At 46.3% G+C, this 25,390-nt stretch overlaps 1 protein-coding gene across 1 annotated transcript; it reads left to right on the top strand.

Moving 5' to 3' along the window:
• On the top strand, window positions 1–19,852 carry LOC116984515 (transmembrane 7 superfamily member 3-like). The gene is made up of 12 exons (XM_033038660.1): window positions 1–136; window positions 1,880–2,034; window positions 6,309–6,456; window positions 7,455–7,575; window positions 9,360–9,531; window positions 11,100–11,277; window positions 12,520–12,612; window positions 13,963–14,043; window positions 15,653–15,805; window positions 16,419–16,516; window positions 18,110–18,272; window positions 19,166–19,852. The coding sequence occupies exons 1-12, from the start codon at window positions 40–42 to the stop codon at window positions 19,336–19,338; spliced, it is 1,632 nt and encodes a 543-aa protein (XP_032894551.1). The 5' UTR covers window positions 1–39; the 3' UTR covers window positions 19,339–19,852.
• The last annotated feature ends 5,538 nt before the right edge of the window (window positions 19,853–25,390 follow it).

The following is a 25,390-nucleotide window of genomic DNA, read 5'->3' as shown; positions in this document are numbered from 1 at the left end:
GGCCGGTCGGGGGAGTGAGTGAGTGAGTGTGAGAGAGAGATGGGGACCGGACGGTCGCTGCTCTGGGCTCTGTTTCTCATCGCCGCGCTTCTCACCAGCACTCGCTGCCTAATTCTGCAACAACCTCCAGCCACAGGTAAGTCTGTTACACCCTGTAACCTGGCAGCATTGCAGGTAAACCCACTCCCACCCGCCTCTTCCGTCTGTCTCTCTCTCTGTCTGTCTCTCTCTGTCTGTCTGTCTCTCTCTCTGTCTCTCCCTGTCTGTCTCTCTCTGTCTGTCTGTCTCTCTCTCTGTCTGTCTCTCTGTCTGTCTGTCTCTCTCTCTCTCTGTCTGTCTGTCTGTCTCTCTCTCTGTCTGTCTCTCTCTCTCTCTGTCTGTCTGTCTCTCTCTGTCTGTCTCTCTCTCTGTCTGTCTCTCTGTCTGTCTGTCTCTCTCTGTCTGTCTGTCTCTCTCTCTCTGTCTCTCTCTCTGTCTCTCTCTCTGTCTCTCTCTCTCTGTCTGTCTCTCTCTCTCTCTCTGTCTGTCTGTCTCTCTCTCTGACTCATTCCTAGCAACCTCCCAGGATGTGTAATAAGATTAGACACAGAAAGCTGGAGAAACTCAGCTCCGTGAGGCAGCAGCGTCTCCGGAATTGAGAAGCAATTGACTGGGTGGAAGTTTCGGGTCCAGACCCCCAGAAGTTCATGCTCAAACTTTGAACTTGCATCTTTAACCCCCAGTAAACTAACGTGGGCGGCTGCAAAACGTTGTAAAACAACTTCTGTGTGTGTGTGTGTGTGTGCGTCTCTGTGTGTGTGTGTGTGTGCGTGTGCGTGTGTGTGTGTGCGTCTCTGTGTGTGTGTGTTTCTGTTTACTGTAAACTTTCTGTTTACTTACTCTGGCGTTGACATTCACAGGGTTGTGGTTTATCGCGTCGCATACAACTCGGGAACAATCCCTTCGGCCCTACTCGCCCATGCTAACCAAAACGCAGAGTCTTGTGGGGAGGGGAGAACTATGGCAGTGGGGGGTTTAAAGGGGAATGTTTTAGGGAGAGGAGAGGAGGGAACTGGACGGAGAGGGGAGGGGCGGGGAAGGGAGGGAGGAGTGGGTGGAGAGGTGGGGGGGGAGAAATGAGAGGTGGGGTAGGAGGGGTTGAGGAGGGAGGAATGGAAGGGTTAGTTGGGCAGGGAGGGTTGGATAGAGTGGGGTTAGAAGGGAAGGGTACAGGAGGGGAGGCGTGAGCTTGGGGGGGGGGTTAAAGGCACGTTTGAGGGAGGGGGGAGAATGGGAGGGGTGCTGTTGGAAGAGTTGAGGGATAAACTGGAGGACGATGAGCAGAGTTAGAGGATGGGAGTGTGGTTAGAAGGGAGGTCCAGAGCGAGGGGAGGGGTTAGGGAGGGGGGGGGGGGGAGTGAGCTAGTGGTGAGGGTTAAGAGGGAGATTTGGGAGGGGAGAAGTGGGTTAGTGGTGATGTTAGAATGGAGGGGGTAAGGGCAGTGGGTGGGTGGGCTAGTGCGGCGGTTAGGACAGAGGGGTGAGGGTTAGTGTTAGGGTTAGAGGGGAGGGGTGAAATAGAGGGAGGGGTTAGAAAGGAGGGCTAGAGGAGTGTATCGTGGTTAGAAGAGGGAGGGGGGAGGGGTTAGAGGGGTAGGAGGCTGGGTGCTGGAACGTGGAGGGGGGGTGAGAGGAGAGGGCAGTGTGGATGGAGAGGCCATCAGGAGTAGGGTGGGACAAGGTGGAACTGGTTGGTGTGACCGATGGCCAGCATGAGCTGAGTGGGCCGAAGGGCCTGCGGAAGTAAAACTGAAACTTGCCTTTGGTTGAAGGTCGGCGGGTAAAATGTTGCATTTAAGCGACATTGATGAAGCGTTTGTTTCCAATTCTCTCGCTGTAGGTCACATTAAAGTCCCGCTCTTGCAACACGTGTCTGTCTATTTGGAGCCCAATGAACATAAACGAGTTGTCATTACAAACATCAGTCGCCTCGCTGCCTCTGTGGTTGCCCAGGTATATTCCCACGTGCTAAACGTGACAGTTTCTCTCTCCAGGGTAAGTCCATCGATCAACATTGTGTGCAATTTTGGTCCCATATTTGAAACATAGAAACATAGAGATAGATGCAGGAGGAGGCCATTCGGAACCTTCGAGCCAGCACCGCCATTCTTTGTGATCATGGCTGATCGTCCCCAATCTTTAACCCGTGCCTGCCTTCTCCCCATATCCCTTGACTCCACTAGCCCCTAGAGCTCTATCTAACTCTCTCTTAAATCCGTCCAGTGACCTGGCCTCCACTGCCCTCTGTGGCAGGGAATTCCATAAAGGAATTCCATTAAGGAAGGACATTCTTGCTATTGAGGGAGTGCAGCGTAGGTTCACGAGGTTAATTCCCGGGATGGCGGGACTGTCATATGCTGAGAGAATGGAGCGGCTGGGCTTGTACACTCTGGAGTTTAGAAGGATGAGAGGGGATCCTATTGAAACGTAAGATTATTAAGGGTTTGGACATGCTAGAGGTAGGAAACATGTTCCCGATGTTTGGGGAGTCCAGAACCAGGGGCCACAGTTTAAGAATAAGGGGTAAGCCATTTAGAATGGAGACGAGGAAACACTTTTTCTCACAGAGTTGTGAGTCTGTGGAATTCTCTGCCTCGGAGGGCGGTTCTCTGGATACTTTCAAGAGAGCTAGATAGGGCTCTTAAAGATAGCGGAGTCAGGGGATATGGGGAGAAGGCAGGAACTTAGTACTGATTGGGGATGATCAGCCATGATCACATTGAATGGCGGTGCTGGCTCGAAGGGCCGAATGGCCTACTCCTGCACCTATTGTCTATTGTCTATTAAAAGGCTGTGCTAACCTATTTTAAATTGGCTCCTTCATCTTAACTTTAGAGATACAGAAGGCAAACAGGCCCCTCTGCCCACCTAGTTTGTGCCAATCAGCCAACAGAGTCTACACCAACCAGCGATCACCCCGTACACTAGCACTATCTCACACACACTAGGGACAATTTACAATTTTACAGAAGCCAATTAACCTTCAAACCTGCACCTCTTTAGAGTGTGGGAGGAAACCGGAGCACCCGGAGAAAACCCACGCAGTCACAGGGAGAACGTACAAACTCCGTACAGACAGTCGGGGTTAAACCCGGGTCTCTGGCGCTGTAAGGCAGCAGCTCTACCACTGCGTCATCATGCCCCCCCCCCAAAGATGTCGCCCGCCCTCTCTCTGACTTTTCATTTTTGCATCTATTTCGTTTGTCCAACAATCCCAATCTTAAAAAAAAAAAACCCTTGCTTTTATCCACCTATCACTCACCCGGTTTTGTCCTGCCACCCACCTCTCTTCCAGCTTTCTCCCCGCCACTGCTCTCAGTCCAAAGAAGGGTCCTGACCTGAAGCGTCACCTGTCCATGTTCTCCAGGGATGCTGCCTGACCCGCTGATTACCTGTGGCAGGGAGGTATTGTGGTTGCCCGGAGTGCTCAGTAAAGTGTGCAGATTTGTGGAGGGTTAAACATTGCTGGTGACCTTTCATCTGGCACGGAGTTGCTGGGCTGAATGTCCTCCTTTTCTAGCATGACAGTGGCGCAGCGGTAGAGTTGCTGCCTCACAGCGCCAGAGACCCGAGTTCAATCCTGACTACGGGCGCTGCCTTTGCGGAGTTTGTATGTTCTCCCCATGACCCGCGTGGGTTTTCTCCGGGATCTCCAGTTTCCTCCCCCACTCCAAAGATGTACAGGTTTGTAGGTTAATTGGCTTTGGTAAAATTGTAAATTGTCCCTAGTGTGTGTAGGATAGAGTGAATGTGCGGGGATCGCTGGTCGGCGCGGACTCAGTGGGTCCTAGGCCCTGTTTCTGCGCTGTATCTCTAAAACAGTTTATGCACAAAATTGTGCAGTTTTGAAAGGTAATCTGGTATATGTACATTCTCCCTGTGAACCGTGTGGGTTTTCTCCGGGATCTCCGGTTTCCTCCCAAACTCCAGAGACATGCCGCTTTAATAATAATAAATAATAATAAATTTTATTTATGGGCGCCTTTCAAGAGTCTCAAGGACACCTTACAAAAATTTAGCAAGTAGAGGAAAAACATGTAAGCGGAATGAAATAAATAGTAGAGACATGACTAGTACACAAATTAAATATGAATTGGCTTTGTAGGTTAACTGGCTTGATGTCATTGTAAACTACCCCTAGTGTGTGTGTAGAACATTGAAAGTGTGCGGGGATCGCTGGTTAGTGCGAACTCAGTGGGCCGAAGGGCCTGTTTCCACGCTGCATCTCTAAACTAAAGTAAACTAAATATAAGGGAATATGAGTATGATTGGATCAACTGCGGTACTAACCCATTAAGTAATTCAAAGTTGCTTTATTTAGCCTGGTTTAATATCACATGTACCGAGGTACGGTGACAATCTTTTGCTGCGTGCTAACTAGCCAGCGGAAAGATTATTATCACGTGTGACACGCTAGAGGCAGGAAACATGTTCCCTATGTTGGGGGAGTCCAGAACCAGGGGCCACAGTTTAAGAATAAGGAGTAAGCCATTTAGAACGGAGACGAGGAAACACTTTTTCTCACAGAGAGTGGTGAGTCTGTGGAATTCTCTGCCTCAAGAGGGCGGTGGAGGCAGGTTCTCTGGATGTTTTCAAGAGAGAGCTAGATAGGGCTCTTAAAAATAGCGGAGTCAGGGGATATGGGGAGAAGGCAGGAACGGGGTACTGATTGGGGATGATCAGCCATGATCACATTGAATGGTGGTGCTGGCTCGAAGGGCCGAATGGCCTACTCCTGCACCTATTGTCTATTGTGTGCACTGCGCAGTCTAATCTTTTTCTGCAACGCTCGTACATGCACGAGTCGCCATATTTCGGTGCCATTTCCAAAAAATCCAAAGTCCAGTCCATGCACTCGATATCTTGGAGTGGCTCCAGATCCAGGCGAGACCCAGGCTGCCGCTGGGCCTCCTCCATCTCTCTCGGCCCACCGACCCACGCCCCTCTCCCCTTCTCGACTGCCTCTGTGTCCCGGGAGCACCTGCAGCCGGCCTCGAGGACGCTGGTGGCAACAGCCCGGTCACTCTTGACTCCTGAACTGAACAACACTCTTGACTCCTGAACTGAGCAGACCAGCTCTGTTGGAGACAGGAAATAGAGAAAGTCTCCCAAACGACAATGGAACTTGGTTACATTTAGGATGGAACTGCAGATGCTGGTTTAAAACGAAAATAGGCACAAAAAGCTGGAGTAACTCACAAATTATAGTACATTCAGCCCATTGAGTCTACTCCGCCATTGAATCATGGCTGATCTCTGCCTCATAATCCAATTTTCCTGCCTTCTCCCCATATCGCTTGACACCCATTCTAATTCGGTATATGTCTATCTCTGCCAAATATATCCACTGACTTGGCCTCCCCAGCCCTCTGTGACAATGAGTTCCACAGATTAACTACCCTGACTAAAGAAGTTCCTCCTCACCTCCTTTCTAAAAGAGCGCCCTTTAATTCTGAGGCTGTGACCTGTGGTCTGAGACTCTCCCACCAATGGAAACATCCTCTCCACATCCACTCTATCTACGCCTTTCATTATTCTGTAAGTTTCAATGAGGTCCCCCCTCAACCTTCTGAACTGCAGGCCCAGTGTTGTCAAGTGCTAACCCATATGCTAAGCCACTCATTCCTGGAATCATTCTTGTAAACCTCTTCTGGACCCTCTCCAGAGCCAGCACATCCTTCCTCAGATATGGGGCCCACATTTGTTCACAGTACCTGTACTATAAATACGGCCTGACCAACAAGTCAGGCAGCATCTCTGGAGAAAAGGAATAGCTGACGTTTCGGATTGAGACCCTTCTCCAGATATGAAACGTCACCTATTCATTTTCTCCAGAGATGCTGCCTAACCCTCTGAGTTACTCCAGCTTTTTGGGACTATCACGGAATTTGGTTATTCTGCTTTTAAAAGAAAACTGCCAGATTTGGTAGAGAACTGTGTGGAGTCCAAGACAGTGGATATTTATGTAAAGGCAGAGATAGATAGATGGATGGATGGATGGATGGATGGATGGATGGATCAGTACGGGTGTCGGGGGTTATGGGGAGAAGGCAGGAGAATGCAGTTAGGAGGGAGAGATAAATCAGCCATGATTGAATAGACTTGCTGGGCCGAATGGCCAAATTCTGCTTCTATCACTGATGTGCTTAAGAAACCTGGTTAGTTTAAGCTTTTATCCAACCGCACAAAAGTTTTGGTAACTTATAGGCACACTTGAAATGGTGTTGGTGCGTTTTAAGGAAGTTGTCTCATTTCCTGTGGTGCTTCAGTATTTTTCTGTAGACTCATCCTACACGAGCTCCAGTGCCGGTGTGGTTCTGATATTGAACCCAGACGCTGCCAAGGCAACTTTCTACGTCAAAGCTGGTGAGGAAGAGGTGTTGGCGACTCTGTTTGCTTTGCCCTACGCAGCTCAAGGTAACTTAACTCTGGTACATCTCTCTTGCCTTCATTTAATGCACACATAATAGAAGATGTTTGTATAATGCACAGAAAGTAATAACTTGCATTTGGCAGAAGAACGAAGGGGTCTCTGAGTTAAAAGCACAAAATCGCGAATTGCGATGAAAGTTAACAAGTCGTTTGTTTCCGAACAAACGTTTAGTTTATTATGTGTAGGAAAGAACTGTGCGGAGATCGCTGGTTGGTGCGAACTCAGTGGGCCGAAGGGCCTGTATCCACGCTGTATCTCTAAACTAAAGTAAACTAAATATCAGGGAATATGAGTGTGATTGAATCAACTGCGGTACTAACCCTCACTCTGACACTGGAGCAGGCCCAGGACAGATTGGGAATGGGAGGGGGAGTTGAAGTGCTGAGCAACCGGGAGATCAGGTATGTTTAAGCGGACTGAGCGGAGGTGTTCAGTGAAACGATCGCCGAGCCTGCGCTTGCTCTCGCCGATGTACAGGAGTCCACACCTGGAACAGTAGACGAGGTTGGAGGCGGTGCAAGAGAACCTCTGCCTCACCTGAAAAGACTGTCTGGGTCCTTGGATGGAGTCGAGGGGGGAGGTAAAGGGACAGGTGTTGCATCTCCTGCGTTTGCAGGAGAAAGTACCCGGGGAGGGGGTGGTTTGGGTGGGAAGGGATGAGTTGACCAGGGAGTTAAGGAGGAACGGTCTCTGCCGTAAGCAGAAAGGGGTGGAGATGGGAAGATGTGGCCAGTGGTGGGGTCCCATTGGAGGTGGCGAAAATTTGGAGGATTTACAGAAAGGTCAGTGTGGGAATGGGGGGCGGGGGGGGAATAGTTAAAGTTTGGCAACCAGTAGATCACGTAGGTTTAGGCAGATTGAGATGTGGTGAAGCGATTGCCAAGCCTGCTCTTGGTCACCCATATAGAACAAGGTGTGGGCTCCTCTATAAAGAGAATAGCTGTTGAACTGAATGATTGCTTTCTTTCTGCAATGCTCTCAGATCCAGTACCAGGTGCCTGCAACCTCGAGTTTAACTTGGACAATGACCCTAACTTGCACTTGACATACAATGTGTATGAAACTGCTGTATCATTTGCACCAGCGAACCTGGGCACAGATAGGTAAGTCAGTCATCGACTAACGTGAGTAGCAAGAGTCCAGTCAAGAGAGTTTTATTGTCATGTGTCCCAGATAGGACAATGAAATTCTTGCTTGCTGCAGCACAACAGAATATGTAAACATAATGCAGAACAGGAGATAAAAGTTCAGTGTGTCTATATACCATAGACATAGAAACATAGAAAATAGGTGCAGGAGTAGGCCATTCAGCCCTTCGAGCCTGCACCGCCATTCAATATGATCATGGCTGATCATCCAACTCAGTATCCTGTACCTGCCTTCTCTCCATACCCCCTGATCCCTTTAGCCACAACTGGCCACATCTAACTCCCTCTTAAATATAGCCACTGAACTAGCCTCAACTACCAACAGCAGAGAATTCCACAGATTCACCACTCTCTCTGTGTAAAAAATGATTCTCTCATCTCGGTCCTAAAAGACTTCCCTCTTATCCTTAAACTGTGACCCCTTGTTCTGGACTTCCCCAACATCGGGAATAATCTTCTTGCATCTAGCCTGTCCAGCCCCTTAAGAACTTTGTAAGTTTCTATGAGATCCCCCCTCAATCTTCTAAATTCTAACGTGTACAAGCCGAGTCTATCCAGTCTTTCTTCACATGAAAGTCCTGCCATCCCAGGAATCAGTCTGGTGAACCTTCTCTGTACTCCCTCTATGGCAAGAATGTTTTTCCTCAGATTAGGAGACCAAAACTGTACGCAATACTCCAGGTGTGGTCTCATCAAGACCCTGTACAACTGCAGTAGAACCTCCCTGCTCTTATACTCAAACCCTTTTGCTATGAATGCTAACATACCATTCGCTTTCTTCACTGCCTGCTGCACCTGCATGCCTACTTTCAATGACTGGTGTACCATGACACCAGGTCTCGTTGCATCTCCCCTTTTCCTAATCGGCCACCATTCAGATAAAAGTCTACTTTCCTGTTTTTGCCACCAAAGTGAATAACTTCACATTTATCCACATTATACTGCATCTGCCATGCATTTGCCCACTCACCCAACGTATCCAAGTCACCTTGCAGCCTCCTAGCATCCTCCTCACAGCTAACACTGCCCCCCAGCTTCGTGTCATCCGCAAACTTGGAGATGTTGCATTCAATTCCCTCATTCAGATCATTAATATATATTGTAAATAGCTGGGGTCCCAGCACTGAGCCATATATGTACACAATAAATAAACAGGTGAAGTGCAATAGGCTGTTATAGTTCAGAGTTTGTTTGATGTCGTGTTTAATAGCCTGATGGCTGTGGGGAAGAAGCTGTTCCTGAACCTGGATGTTGCAGATTTCAAGCTCCTGTACCTTCTTCCCGATGGCAACGGAGAGATGAGTGTGTGGCCAGGATGGTGTGGGTCCTTGATGATGCTGGCAGCCTTTATGAGGCAGTGGCTGCGATAGATCCATTCAATGGTGGGGAGGTCAGAGCCGATGATGGACTGGGCAGTGGTCACAACTTTCTGCATTCTTTTCCGCTCCTGGAGGCTCAAGTTGCCGAACCAAGCCACGATGAAGCCAGTCAGAATGCTCTCCACTGTGCATCTGTCGAGAGACAGGCAGAGACCCACGCAGGTCACGGGGAGACCGTACAAACTCGGTACGGACAGAACCCGTGGTCGGAATCGAACCCGGGTCTCTGGCGCTGCAAGCGCTGTAAGGCAGCAACTCTACCACTGCGCCACCCTGACCGACCTGTGTTCTGTGAACCCCATATGAAACCTATATGCTCAATGAAACGTACAGACTTCCTGTGCTTGTACTTTTGTTTAGAGGGACCTTTCCCCCCGCCTGTGATGTTGGGACGGACGGGCACACACGGTGGAGGTTGACCTATGAGCTTTACCAATACTTTCTACCAGAGAATGACCTCAGCGATAAAAGTCTGTCAGATGGGATGAGCAAAATGTCATCTGTACAAAGCATAATGGCGAACGGAATGAAGGTAATGAGGTGTATTGTTAACATGGAATGATACAAGCCAAGGGTGGATCAGTTTGTCATTAAAATACTAAGGGAGAATTTTTCCTCCTTTACATACAATATTTCAAACAACATATATTTCAATCTATCGTACCTCACAACTTGTGTAGGAAGGAACTGCAGTTGCTGGTTTACAGTGAAGGTAGACACAAACAGGTGGAGTAACTCAACGGGACAGGCAGCATCTATGGAGCGAAGGAATAGGTGACGTTTCGGGTCGAGACCCTTCTTCGGACTATTCAGAAAGGTCTCGACCCGAACCGCCACCTATTCCTTCGCTCCATCGATGCTGCCTCGCCCGCTGAGTTTCCCCAGCACTTTTGTCGACCTTCGATTTTTTCCAGCATCTGCAGTTCTTTCTTAAACAAGACAACAAGACATAGGACACTTAACCCATCTCACTTTGATTCTCGACTACCTTAGATCTGCAAGGAAAGACTTAAAAAGTGCTGGAGTAACTCAGTGTGTCAGGCAGCATCTCTGTAGGCGGATAGGCGATGTTTCGGGTTCCAGAGGAAGAACGGTGACTCACGACATCGTCTACCCACGTTCTCCGCAGATGCTTCTTGACCCACTGAGTTGCTCCAGCCCTTTTTTTTTCTAAACTTTAGTTCTTTAACGAAGCCAATATATCTTGGAGTATTACAGACAGGTGCAATGTCAGTATTTAAAAAAAAAAAAGGAAAGAGTTACAGATCAAGGCCACATGGTGGCGCAGCGGTAGAGTTGCTGCCTCACAGCACCAGGGACCCGGGTTCGATTCTGACCTTGGGTGCTATCTGTACAGAGTTTGTACGTTCTGCCTGTGACTGCGTGGGTTTTCTCCGGGTGCTCTGGTTTCCTCCCAATCTCCAAACACATGCAGGTTCGTAGGTTAATCGGCTTCTGTACATTGTAAAATGTTCCCTAGTGTGTAGGATAGTGCTAGTGTACGGGGTGATCATTGGTCGGCGCGGACTCGGTGGGCCGAAGGGCCTTTCTCATGCTGTATCTCTAAAGTCTAAGGACTTTGCATTTGTGTTGCTGACTGATGCAGTTATGCTATCTGGGGATATTATCTATGCTGGTTCATGACACTGCTTCCACATATCACCAGCTTCGGTCCACAGATCAGTTAGACAGGTACATGTATAGTGTAGGAAGGAACTGCAGATGCTGGTTTACACTGAAGATAGACACAAAATGCTGGAGTAACAGGGACAGGAAGTATCTCTGGAGAGAAGGAATGGGTGACGTTTCAGATCGAGACCCTTCTTTAGACATGGATAGGACTGGTTTAGAGGGATATGGGCCAAACGTGGGCAAGAGGGACTAGAGTAGATGGGGCATGATGGTCGGTGTGGGCAAGTTGGGCCAAAGGGCATGTTTCCACTGTATGATTCCATGACTCTATTTTAGAATTACAACTTGCATAAAGGAATGAATGAGCATTTCTCTGGCTGCCAATACAATTGAGGTCCATTGAGAATACGTGTTGATCTTGCAATTGACATCCTTTTAGACTAAGTGTATGTTTTCTTTCCGTTGTAGATCACCACAATACAATCATCTCAGAAGACCAGGCTCTATGGAAACTCGTATGTTGGCATTGGAGTGATATACAATGTAATTGTTAGAGACCCTTTGTTAAAGACGTCTGCAGCTTATGCGCCTGTGTCCACCTACACCTGTGACTTGTCCACCAACGGATACGAATGCAAGCAGTCAGGTATGCAAAACAAATTTCCTTCAACAATTAACTTCAATTCACTTCTGACCTAAAATATTTCCATTTTGTATGAGAACCGTAATTGAAACTGAGAATTGGTGCAAGATTTTGGGGACAGATAGTCTGTCCATCCATCTTAAAGACATAGGAGCAGAATTAGGTCATTCAGCCCATCGAGTCTGCTCCACAGTAAAGAAGGACTGGGTGCTTCCCATAGGGTGGCACGGATGTGCAACGGTAGAGTTGCTGCCTCACAGCGCCAGAGACCCAGGTTCGATCCTAACTACGGGTGCTGTCTGTGCGGAGTTTGTACGTCATCCCCGCGACCTGGGTGGGTTCTGTCCGAGATCTTCGGTTTCCTCCCACACTCCAAAGACATACAGGTTTGTAGGTTAATTGGATTGGTATAAATGTAAATTTTCCAGAGTGTGTACAGGGTAGTGTTAATGTGCGGGGATGGCTTGTCAGTGCAGACTCGGTGGGCCGAAGGGCCTGTTTCTGCACTATATCTCTAAACCAAAAAATATCTACATTCAGCGCAAAAATGTTTTTATGCGTAAAATCCAGACTGTTGTATTTCTTTCTACCTGGGTTCCACACAGAGTTGAGAGTGTGGAATTCTCTGCCTCAGAGGGCGGTGGAGGCAGGTTCTCTGGATGCTTTCAAGAGAGAGCTAGATAGGGCTCTTAAAAAATAACGGAGTCAGGGGATATGGGGGGGGGGAGGCAGGAACGGGGTACTGATAGGGGATGATCAGCCATGATCACATTGAATGGCGGTGCTGGCTCGAAGGGCCAAATGGCCTACTCCTGCACCTATTGTCTATTTATCCCTTCTTCAGACTCGCTTATCCATGGTCTCCAGAGATGCTGCCTGACCCACTGAGTTATGCCAGTCCTAGCCTCAGAATTAAAGAGCATTCCATGCGGAATGAGATGAGGAGGATTGTTTTTTTTAGTCAGAGAGTGGTGAATCTGTGGAATTCAATGCCAGAGAAGGCTGTGGTGGCCAAGTTGATGGATATATTTAAGGCAGAGCTAGATAGATTCTTGATTAGTATGGGTGTCAGGGGTTATGGGGAGAAGGCAGTAGAATGGGGTTAGGAGGGAGAGATAGATCAGCCATGATTGAATGGCAGAGTGGCCTAATTCTGCTCCTATCACATGAATACTTCGTGCTGCATTTGTAAACCAGCATCTGCAGTTCCTTGTTGCTATTGTTTAATTCTTTATTGTTCTACAGATGGAAATTTCATCTACATCCAGGTTCTGTGCACTGTGATTGGCATCTATGGTTTATTGCTCTGCTTGGCTGGCCATCGGCTGTTTGAAGCAGGTAAAGTCTGACAAAATGAAATCCCATTGCAAATATCTTATTATCATGTGTGTAAACCAGAAGGCACAGCCTCAGAATAAACGGAGGTACCTTCAGAATGGAGACGAGGAGGAATTTCTCCAGTCTAGCCAGAGGGTGGTGAATCTGTGGGATTCATTGGTACTGGTGGCTGTGGAGGCCAAGTCAGTGGATACTTGTAAAGCGGAGAGTGATACGTTCTTGGTTAGTAATGCCCCTGTCCCACTTAGGGAACCTGAACGGAAACCTCTGGAGACTTTGCGCCCCACCCAAGGTTTCCGTGCGGTTCCCGGAGGTTGCAGGTAGTTGCCGGAGGTTGCAGGTAGTGGAAGCAGGTAGGGAGACTGACAAAAACCTCCAGGAACCGCATGGAAAACTTGGGTGGGGCGCAAAGTCTCCAGAGGTTTCCGTTCGGGTTTCCTAAGTGGACAGGGGCATAAGGGTGTCGGGGGAGAAGGCACGGGAATGGAGTTGAGAGGGAAGAATAGATCTGCCGTGATTGAACAGTTAGCGCAGACTCGATGGGGCCCAATGGCCTGATTCTGCTCCTATGTCTTATGAACATGATCATCCTGTAGCCTCTTGATAATCTCATCCTCTTCCCTGTATAAAATAGCCGTAGGTGGTTAATTAGGATGGGTTTTGGGATGTAAAATACACAAGGAACCAGACAGTTAATGTTACTAGTGATGACTTGTGCATGGCGATCCCTGTGTTACACTCGTTTGAGTTTTAGAAATTCACCCTTGCAGAATTCAAGTATCTCTTCCCCAAAAGTACGAGACGCAGAATAAAATTCACCCTCAGAATTTGGAGGGGGGGGGGGGGGGGCTGGGAATAGAGGAACCAAATCAACAAATACCATGAGGATCGGCAGGTAGATGCAGAGAGTCTCTCGCCCAGAGTAGGGGAATCGAGCACCAGAGGACATGGGTTCAAGGTGAAGGGGAAAAGATTTAATAGGAATCTGAGGGGTAACTTTTACACACAAAGGGTGGTGGGTGTATGAAACGAGCTGCCAGAGGAGGTAGTTGAGGCTGGGACAGGTACATGGATAGAACATGTTTGGCACGATTATGGACCAAGCGCAGGCAGGTGGGACTTGCGTAGCTGGGACATGTAGGCCGGTCACCTTAACCGTTCTCAAGTGACGCTGCCTCACCCGCTGAGTTACTCCAGCACTGCCCACGTACCTGATCACTGCTAATGTTGCAATTGCCATTTGTATTGTCTCTTTGCATTGTGTGGGGTCACATGATTATGAGTGTTCTCGTTGGGCAAGTTAGAATCTCTAAACCAGGTTATCTTGATTGTTCCATTTTATTTTTGTAGAATTCCTCTTCTTTGGATTCTTGATCTTTGGATTCATGAGCTTTGTGTTGGTCACACGCTATTCTGCACTTGACTTCATCAGTAAGTGTTGATTAAAGAAAATAATACAGAACAATGCCTTTAGTTTGATAATAACTTGTACAACAATTGTGCCATTTCAAGTTGCATCAATTTGTTTGGAGTGTGAATTTGATACAGTGTGGAATTTGATACAGTGTGGAATTTGATATAGTGTGGAAACAGGCCCTTCGGCCCAACTTGCCCACACTGGCCAACATGTCCCAGCTACATTAGTCCCACTTGCCTGCGTTTGGCCCATATCCCTCTAAACCTGTCCTATCCATGTACCTTATAACGGTACCTTCCTCATCTACCTCCTCCAGTAGCTCATTCCATACACCCACCATCCTTAGTGTGAAAAAAATTACCCCTCAGATTGACAATAGACAATAGGTGCAGGCGCAGGCCATTCAGCCCTTCGAGCCACTATTAAATCTTTTCCCCTTCACCTTAAATTTATGTCCTTTGGTCTTCGATTTCCCCGTGTCTGGGCAAGTGACTCTGTGCGTCTACCTGATCTATTCATTTCATGATTTTATACACCTCTATAACATCACTCCTCATCCTCCTGCGCTCCAAGGAGTAGAGTCCCAGCCTACCCAACCTCTCCCTACAGCTCAGACCTGTCTTCAGAAGGAGCTTTTGTAATTTCAGATGGTCTCAGCAGTAAGATTAAAATTACATTGTCTATCATTGGGTGTTACTGTGATACTTAAAAAAAAGATGTTATTATTTGATTTCAAGGTAATTATATGCGTGCCTTTTTGAAATATGCTGAAAATAGTAATAACCTGAACCTGCTGAAAGTAGTTTAGTGCTAATATCCAGTATTTTGATTCAGTAAATGATTATTTCATGATCTGCAAATTTTCTCTGCATAATGTTATGGAAATTTGTACCTCGTCTTATAAGGAGATCGTAGGTTTTACTGAGACCATTCAACCCCAAACCAAAATTGACTCTAAGGCTACTCCTACTAATATTATTGTTGCCATACAGCAGAGAAACAGGCCCTTTGGCCCAACTAGTCCATGTCTCATTTGCCCACATTGACCCATATCTCTAAACCTTTCCTAAATGTTCCTGTACAAGTGTCTTTTAAGTGTTTAATCCCTGCCTCAACTACCTCCTCTGGCAGTTTGTTCCATACATCCACCACCCTCTGTGTGGGGATAAACGTTGCCCCTCAGGTTCCTAAGAAATCTTGTCCCTCTCACCGTAAACCCACGTCCTCTGGTTACAGGGAGAAAGTGGGGGGGGGGGGGGGGACACACACACACACACACACACACACACACACACACACACACACACACACACACACACACACACACACACACACACACACACACACACACACACACACACACACACACACACACACACACACAGCACCTGAGGTCAGGACCGTGTGGGTTTTCTCCGGGTGCTCTGGTTTCCACCCACATTCCAACGATGTGTAGGTTAATTGGCTTCTGTAAATTTTCCCTAGTGTGTGTAGGACAGAACTAGTGCACTAGTTATGATTGTGGACCTGGTGGGCCGGGGGGACCTGTTTCCACGCTGTATCTCCAATCTAAACTACATTAAAACGTTGACCACCCTGAACTGGTACTCTATTGTCTTGCAGGACGGTTTGCCATTTTGGTAGGCGGAGGGTTGTTTGGCGGTTTGCTCCTGTCCCTGGTGAGGTGGAGGTTCGATGTTCCTCTCATCTGTGTGGCCATTGTGGGATTGGTGCTGGGATTCTTGGTGGCAGCCATCATCTTCTTCACTCCACTGGGTAAGTCGAAGGCAACTGACCAATGCAGCTATTAGATTGGTTCAAGTCACCCCGTCCATTTTCACGCGTGGCCTGATGATCCTTTCACTTTGGAATTACGAAGCACTCGAGTGGCCAATACTTCTGGATTGTCTGAAGTCAGAGATACTTTATCTCTGTCTCTATGATTTTCTCTTTGTACTTGGCTGTGGTCAGTTACTGTAAATGTTCAATGGTTCTTTATTCAGTCCCGTTGAGTTTATTGTCACGTGTACCGAAGTTCGGTGAGAAGCTTTTGTTGCGTGCTAACCAGTCAGCGGAAAGACAATACACGATTACCGTCACATGCACACAGCACAGTGGAAATTATTTTGCACAACCCACGAGTGGACAGTCACCATATTTTGGCCCCGTTTACAAAGAATAGTCCAAAGTCCGATCCACACACTGGAGGTACTGGAACGCCCCCGAACCAGGTAAGCACAGGTAACGCGGGTCACGGGGAGAACACACAAACTCCGTACAGACAGCACCCGTAGTCAGGATTGAACCTGGGTCTCTGGTGCTGTGAGGCAGCAACTCTACCGCTCGCTGAACTGCTTGTCAACTTACTTTGTCTACTTATCCCAAACAGCAAACTTCAGTTTATTCCACAACGACCTCAACTTCTGGATGGTATACGCCTTCATAACGCTGGTGATCCCCACAGTTCTGCTTCCGTTTGCTAAAACAGTAAGTATGAATGAATGAATAAGTTTATTGGCCAAGTATTCACATACAAGAAATTTGCCTTGGTGCTCCGCCCGCAAGTGACAACATGACATACAGTGACCATTAGGAATGACACATAAAACATGAAACATTAATAATGTTTCGGGTCGAGACCCATCCTTCGCCTGAGACTCAGGGGGAGAGGGAATCTAGAGAAATAGAAGGTAAGGTGTGAAAACCACAGATCACAGCAGATGTGGATCAAGGGAATGTAGAATGGTTCATTGTTAGCTGAGGGGAAGATGAAGGGAAAGTAGACGTTCCTTTAAAATTCTTCATCTAACGGGCAGGATACCTGTGGTGAATATTGGGCAATGTGCTCTGAATAGTAAGCTACTTAACAACATTCAATACAGTCCTCGACAATCCTATCAAGAGAGGCAGAGGTTCACCTGCACCTCCTCCAACCTCATCTTCTGTATCCGCTGTTCCAGGTGTGGACTCCTGTACATCGGCGAGACCAAGCACAGGCTCGGCGATCGTTTCGCTGAACACCTCCGCTCGGTCCGCCTAAACCTACTTGATCTCCCGGTGGCCCAGCACTTCAACTCCCCCTCCCATTCACAATCTGACCTTTCTGACCTGGGCTTTCTCCACTGTCAGAGTGAGGCCAAACGTAAATTGGAGGAACAGCACCTCGTATTTCACTTGGGCAGCTTACACCCCAGTGGTATGAACATTGACTTCTCTAACTTCATGTAACCCTTGCTTTCCCTCTCTCGCTCTCTCTGTCCCTTCCCTGTCCTAGTTCTCCAACTAGTTCTACTGTCCTCCTGATTGTATGCCGCATTGTAACCTTCCCCTCAGCTAACAATGAACCATTATACATTCCCATTTACCCCTCATCTGCTTTGATCTGCTGTTTTCACACCTTGCCCATCTATATCTCTAGATTCCCTCTCCCCTGACTCTCAGTTTAAAGAAGGGTCTCGACCCGAAACATCATCCATTCCTTCTCTCCAGAGATGCTGCCTGTCTGTCTGAGTTATAGGCAATAGGTGCAGGAGTAGGCCATTCGGCCCTTCGAACCAGCACCTCCATTCAATGTGATCATGTCTGATCATCCCCAATCAGTACCACGTTCCTGCCTTCTCCCCATATCCCCTGACAGCTATTTTTAAGCCCTATCTAGCTCTCTCTCGAAAGCATCTAGAGAACCTGCCTCCACCGCCCTCTGAAGGAGAATTCCACAGACTCGCAACTCTCTGTGAGAAAAAGTGTTTCCTCGTCTCCGTTCTAAACGGAGTTACTTCAGCATTTTGTGTCCCTGGTGTAAACCAGCATCTGCAGTTCCTTTCCAAGGAATCAGTGGTTATGTCGCAAAGTAATAATTGCATTTATAAATGAATTAATAAATAAGTTTATTGGCCAAGTATTCACATACAAGGAATTTGCCATGGTGCTCCGCCCGCAAGTGACAACATGACATACAGTGACAGTTAGGAATGACACATAAAACATTAAACATCAAGAAAGGAAGGGAATCAAGGCTGACTTTGTAGAGCCTATATTATATAATGTATTTCTGATTATGCATGGATTTTGTTTCGATAGTTAAACATCATCACCTGCGCACTGGTTGGATCGTACGCAGTGATTGTTGCGGTTGGCATGTACGTCTACAGCAGCTTGACGTATATAATTCTAAACGTCATCAAGAGAGCCGTAGATCCGGATTTTGCAATGGTCTACAGTAACGCTCCTTTTCAGCGTACAGGTAGGTGTACTTGTTCAATGACGTTTTCATTTTAAGTGTTCTTCATTTTCCACATTTGTCGGAGGCGCTAGAGTTGCTGCCTTACAGCGCCAGAGTCCCAGGTTCAAACCTGTACGGAGTTTGCACGTTCTCCCTGTGACCGCGTGGGTTTTCTCTGGATGCTCTGGTTTCCTCCGACATCCCAAAGACGTAGGTCAATTGGCTTCTATAAAATTGTCCCGTGTGTGTGTGTGTGTGCGCGTGCGTGCGTGCGTGTGTGTGTGTACGGACGGACGGACTCTGGGTGGGTCAAAGGGCCTCTTTCCACGCTGTATCTCGAAACTAAAATCGAGACGTTATTTGTTTAGACCATTGGGAACCCCCCCAGCCACGGGTACCATGTAATCCCGTGCTACCTGCTCCATGGTCGGATAGTCGGTGACTAAACCGTCTCCCCCACTTGGTTTGCCAGGTGAGGAGGGGGCTGTGGGACCCCCAGCAGGACCAAAAACAAGACCTGTCAAAGGGCGGATGAGCTCCTAGCGAGCCAACGGCCATCCACACTTCAGTAGAAGTTGCGATCACTGTCGTACACAGCATTGTAAGGAACGATGATGAAGCACGCACACCAAAATCGGATACTTCCAGCGGCAGAAGTCCGCAGGAACTGGAGGACAGAGATGTGTGGTGCGTCCGTCACCGTTCCCCTCGGAAACCAGCACCACTGCGTCGCTAATGTTGTCAATACAATACAATAAAAGGTATTGTATTGTAATGTATTGTATTGTCAACGAAGGCCGAGATGGCCTGTTTCTGTGCTGTAATTGTTATATGGTTATATGATGATGATGAATGAACGGGACTAAAGCCCTTTGTTGTTTTTGAATGTGACATTTTTATTCTTTCTTTTCCAGAGTACATTTTGACATTTGTGTGGGTGTTTTTGGTCATCAATGGCACAGTACTGCAGTTTGTTTTGGCAAGAAACAGATCGACATTCCCACCTAGTCTGTACCAGAAATGGAGGAGGAGGAGAAACGCTGCAATTGGAGAACGAACACCTTTGTTACAACCCCCTGAAATATGAATCCTCGAAGCTTGGTGCGTGAGATTTTCCCCTTAATTTCTACATTGATAATCGCACGTGGACAGTGCAGAACTCTGCAGGAATAACTCTTCAAAATGGAGAATAATTTTGTCTTTAATCCTTCAGGATCACTTATGGAATCTCTTTTCGCAGGAGTGTGCAAATGAATACATTTTATGGTCGCCATTTGGATTAAATATTCCTTTCTTAGCCAAATTTTCAAATATTGTTAACTATGAAAATAATTGTCTTGTATCCATGAAGCAATAAACTTGGCATTAAGGTTTTGCATATATTTTTAATAAGGCTGATAGCCTGATTAGTTAGACTGTGAGAAATAGGTACTTAGGATCTTGCATGGCATTTTAATTGAATGTAACTTACAAGAAGGAGAAATGTTGATAGATCTTCATCTGCTCGCTCTGCTGCAAATGGAAACCATATTTATAATCTTTCCCACAAGTTTGAGTTTCATGTCGAGCAGAAATTCTTCCTCTTACATGTGGAAGATTAGGAATACTCACCGAAGATGCGTTTGTGAGCAATGTTTAAAATATTTCACTTACCTTTTTATTAATTTTAGTAAAATTAGCACAATGGCAAATAAAAAACATAATATATTATAATTATTAAAAAATTCACATCACAGCATTCTTAAACAAATTTGTAACTTTGGTATAACTGAATTTACAACCTTTTTTTTGCAGCATGTGCCTAAAATGTTCACTATTAATCTTTTATACACCACAATGATTATTTTCTAGCGTCTTCAGTAGACTGCTGCTTCAAAGTTTGCATAATTTGTGACTTTCTATTGCTTAAACTAAACAATCCTGATCAGTCGGATGTGGTTGGCTATTTATCGTTCAAGTTGTGGTTTCCTGTTGACTTCAGTTTAAACGACAGCTAAATGATTAGAAGGGTCCCCACCTGAAACGTCACCCATTCCTTCTCTCCAGAGATGCTGCCTGTCCCGCTGGGTTACTCCTGCATTTTGTGTCTATCTTCGGTGTAAACCAGCATCTGCAGTTCCTTCCTACACAGCTGTTGATTGCCCACCCTGTGGAAAGGTGTCGGAAGGAACTGCAAATGCTGAGTTTAAACCGAAGATAAACACAAAATGCTGGAGTAACTCAGCGGGACAGGCAGCATCTTTGGAGAGAAGGAATGGGTGACAATTGGGGTCCGGACCCTTCCTCAGTCTGAAGATAGGTCTCGACCCGAAACGTCACCCATTCCTTCTCTCCAGAGATGCTGCCTGTCCCGCTGAATTACTCCAGCATTTTGTGTCTGATCTGAAATAGTGGAGCAGGTTTGGGAGGATAGTGCTGGTTTACTTGGCTGTGTGTCCTTAGACGATGAGCAAGCATTTCCGTCACATTTCCCACCACATTGAAGGGACCTAGAGGTGACTCCAGCTGTAATTTACCATGAAGTGAGAAAGTGTACTTCCTTATCCCCACCAGTCAAGAATGTTTTATTGTCATGAGTCCTCAACAGGACAATGAAATTCTTACTTGAATTGTATATAACGGGGGAAAAAAAGAAAATGTTCACTAAATAACAAATATAGTGCAAATAACAAATAATAATATAGTCTTTTGCAGCTCAGAGCTTATTCGTTGTGTTTAATAGCCTGATGGCTGTGGGGAAGAAGCTGTTTCTGAACCTGGATGTTACAGTCTTCAGGCTCCTGTACCTTCTTCCTGATGGCAGCGGTGAGATAAGTGTGTGGCCAGGATGTTGTGGGTCCTTGATGATGTTGGCTGCCTTTTGGAGGCAGCGACTATGATAGATCCCTTCGACGGTGGGGAGGTCAAAGCCGGCGATGGACTGGGCGGTGGTCACAACTTTTTCGCTCCTGGACGTTCAAGTTGTAGAACCAGGCCGCGATGCAACCAGTCAGAATGCTCTCTACCGTGCACCTGTAGAAGTTTAGGAGAATCCTCTTCGACATGCCGAATCTCCATAATCTTCTCATTGAGTTGTACTTTGGCCCCGGTATGTATCCGGATTTATAAATTGGTATCCCACAATATATCATCTGTAAAATATCTCGATGCCTTGAGTTTCTGTCCAATTTTAGGAGTTTTACAAAATTATTACAGATCTCATTATTTTTTGTGAAATACTCTTTTTTTTTTTCTTCTCACGTTGACATGGCAATCTCCCACCTGTGTCATTTTTAACCATCAACGCTACAAATGATGGAGTTGAGTTGTGATATTTTTTTTAACGGTCTGCTCAAGAACAGTGTTGCTGTATTAATATTAGTGAGGATTTGCCACTTCAACATTAACAATGGCAAAATTGTTGGCATAATATCCAGACATACTAATCTCACAGATTCAGTCCAATATGTGGTCTTTGGATGCTGATTAAAATTGATATTCAAGTGGTTTGGCTCGGCTCATTGTAGAGTTGCTGCCTTCACCGTTCAAGATGTCCCATCATCATTGTCCCAGTCTAACATTCTCTTTGGACTGGGTGATGTGTACTCAGCCCTCTGGATCCTCGAGATTGCATCTAGGATTTGCAGAGCCTAATTTCATTGCCGTTCTCTCTGTGCTCATGTTCGGGAGGGATGTGTGGGAAGGAACTGCAGATGCTGGTTTACACCTAAATGGACACAAACTGCTGGAGTGACTCAGCGGGTCAGGCAGCATCTCCGGCGAGAAGGAATGGGCAACACCCTCCACCCGAAACGTCATCCATTCCTTCTCTCCAGAGATGCTGCCTGTCCTGCTAAGTTGCTCCAGCATTTTGTGTCTATGGTTGGGAGGGATTGGTTGAGGGGAGGGAAGAATTGGAATTGTTCGAACCTTGGAAAGTTATGCAAGAATAAGTTAAACATCTGAGTTGAGAAAATACATAATAATATATTATCTTTACACGATATATCATATAATAAATGAAGTTTATTGTAATTTGCACCATTTTCTGATTCTTGTCATTAAAAGCCATATTTATTCTCGGGTACCAGTTGATTACACATGTAAATGAAAGTCACTATCCATGTACAAGTAGTGGTCAGGATAAGCTTTTGTTACAGAAAGTAAAATGCAGTTTGAATATTTAACACTGTTTCGAGTGACTTTTGTTCTTTTAAATTTATTTTTCAAAAAAAAAAATCTTAAACGCTTGCACTGTCCAAAACGCCCAATGTGGCATGACAATTTAGTAGCCAAATAGATGTTATATCTCTTGCCAAATGACCGATAGATTTTCTGTAAAGAAAGTAACTTGCAATATTAAAATCAGAAGAATTTTTTACTAATCTGTAAATTGTATATATTCTGTAGTTTCTTAAAAAAAAATAAAGATCCAATTAATTGTTGATCTCCTCAATGTTTCATGCAGGAACGAATGTTTTTGTGAATAGGGCCAGACTTGCTGAACATAGAATATAGTCATGAATGTATAGATTGGCTGCAAAGTTAGGAAGTTATGCTAGTTATGCTAGTTTGCAAAAACTCTACACCATAATATATGCAACAATGCAAAGGTAATTGATAGAATAGAATGTCATTTTACTTCTGAGGTGTATTCTTGTTCTAAATTCAATAGACAATAGGTGTAGGACCTTCGAGCCAGCACCGCCATTCAAAGTGATCATGGCTGATCATCCCCAATCAGTACCCCGTTCCTCCCTTCTCCCCATATCCCCATTACTCCGCTATTTTTAAGAGCCCTATCTAGCTCTCTCTTGAAAGCATCCAGAGAACCCGCCTCCACCGCCCTCTGAGGCAGAGAATTCCACAGTCTCGCAACTCTCTGTGAGAAAAAGTGTTTCCTCGTCTCCGTTCTAAATGGCTTACCCCTTATTCTTAAACTGTGGCCCCTGGTTCTGGACTCCCCCAACATCGGGAACATGTTTCCTGCCTCTAGCGTGTCCAAACCCTTAACAATTTTCTATGTTTCAATTCCTTCCTGTCTATAATCTTTACGAAGTAGACAGTTTATTTGTCATAAAACAGTCGAATAGTAAATACATAACTAATTTTCGGGCGTCACGGTGGCGCAGTGGTAGAGTTGTCGTCTTGCTGCGCCGGAGACCCGGGTTCGATCCCGACTACGTGTGCTTGTCAGTACGGAGTTTGTACGTTTTCCCCGTGACCGCGTGGGTTTTCTCCGAGATCTTCGATTTCCTCCCACACTCCAAAGGCGCACAGGTTTGGAGGTAAATTGGCTTGGTAGAAATGTAAAAACTGTAGCCAGTGTGTGTACTAGGATGGTATTAATGTGCCGGGGTTGCTGGTCAGCGTAGACCTGGTGGGCTGAAGGGCCTGTTTCCGTGCTGTATCTCTAAAATAACAGGAACCCCAGGCAATGATAATCCCCAACAAGAGAATGTATAATCATCTTATTTGATGTCCAGTGGCATTATTGGGGCCAACTCTCCTTTCCTGCCACAAGGTATTGATCAAGTGAAAGATACAGCGTGCAAATGGGTCCTTCGGCCCACCAAGCCCACGCCGATCATCCGTTCACTCCAGTTCTATGTTATCCCACTTTCTCATCCCCTCTTCGGGGGCAATTTTACAGAGGGCTAATTAACCTACAAGCCCGCAGGTCTTTGGGATGCGGGAGGAAACTGGAGCAACCCGGAGGAGACCCACGCGGTCACAGGGCGAACGTGCAAACTCCACACAGACTGCACCTGAGCTCTGTATCAAACCCGGGTCTCTAGCTCTGAGGAGCAGAAACTGTACCAGCTGTGTTACTCTGCATTTTGGGCTGGAAGTGACAAATGCCTTGCCTGCTTGAGGGAGTTAAATCCGAGGTATTCTGGTGTTTGGGAGGAGGTAACTAAGCACACATGTAAAGGTGGCCTCTCCAATCCATTGGGTAAGTGCACATCCAATAACACTTATCAAGTCTCAAATAAATAACTTGATTTAATCTGTATCCTTCTTTTCAAATGATGTCTCCCTGGCCACTAACCATGCAGGGTAAACCAGCTACAAGCTGTGTACTGAGGCAACTTGTTAAAACGTTTTTAAATTGCATTTTAAAGTTGCTATTTTTAACCACGCTATAAAACTATCCTGAGCAGGTTCCTCAAATTCACAAATCAACTACGCTTTGAAATATTGCCAGAAGCAATAGGTAAATCAGTGTTTTAGCAGCAAGAAGCATCTTGATTACTGTCGAGTGTGGATGCATATCAGAAAGCTGATGCCGTTTTGAATGAGTGGTGTTCTCTGCAATTGAGTTGCTCCTGATAGAAGCCTAATATAGTCTATGCTTCAAAGGCAGAGAGCGACAAACAAAATAGATTAATGAATACAGAAACAGAGTTGCTTAGGAAATTGGATCTGAGTTCTGACAGCACGGTGGCGCAGCGGTAGAGTTGCTGCCTCACAGCGCCAGAGACCCGGGTTCAATCCTGACTGCAGGTGCTGTCTGCACGGAGTTTGTAGGTTCTCCCCGTGACCGCGTGGGTTTTCTGCGGGTGTCCGGGATTCCTCCCACACTTCAAAGACAACTTCCAAGCTAATTGGCTTGGTGTAAATTGTCCCTAGTGTGTAGGATAGTGTTAGTGTACGGGGATCGCTGGACGGTGTGGACTTGTTGAGTCGAAGAGCCTGTTTTGCGCGCTGTATCTCTAAACTATTGTTTTTTTCCAAAATTCAAAAATGTTAGCAGGAGTAAATAAATTACAATAGTGATTAGATTTACAACTAGTTCGGAGATTCAGCATGGGAACAGATTTGTTGGTTGCGGCATTGATAGAAATACTGCATGGCTTACAGTGACCCCGGGTGGGCGGCATTTGACTGGCTCGACACGGTTTTATCTCCGCTCCTCCCATTCTCTCCAGAGATGCTGCCTGTCCCGCTGAGTTACTCCAACATTTTGTGTCTGTCACGAGTCTGACAGTGACGCTTAGAGCCGCTAGGTGGAGACGTGAGCCATACGAGTTGGCCTTAAATCAACCAGGACTAATTGGTGCATTTGTCCCACCCCAACCTATCCTACCCCACCTTTCTTAAGAATTCACATTGTACTATTTTACAAATGAATAAAATATGATACAAAATCACATAAA

The sequence above is a fragment of the Amblyraja radiata genome, chromosome 20 (assembly GCF_010909765.2).
Source record: "Amblyraja radiata isolate CabotCenter1 chromosome 20, sAmbRad1.1.pri, whole genome shotgun sequence".
In the NCBI taxonomy this organism is placed as follows: Eukaryota; Metazoa; Chordata; class Chondrichthyes; order Rajiformes; family Rajidae; genus Amblyraja; species Amblyraja radiata.
Note: the sequence above shows the minus strand (reverse complement) of the source record. Positions and strands in the feature narration are given on the sequence as shown.

Excerpts from the sequence above, each read along its gene's own strand:
- LOC116984515 (XM_033038660.1), top strand. The coding sequence starts at position 40 with ATGGGGACCGGACGGTCGCTGCTCTGGGCTCTGTTTCTCATCGCCGCG. Across the intron at positions 7,576-9,359 it reads GCGAACCTGGGCACAGATAG|AGGGACCTTTCCCCCCGCCT; the intron begins GTAAGTCAGTCA and ends ACTTTTGTTTAG. Across the intron at positions 12,613-13,962 it reads CCATCGGCTGTTTGAAGCAG|AATTCCTCTTCTTTGGATTC; the intron begins GTAAAGTCTGAC and ends TTATTTTTGTAG.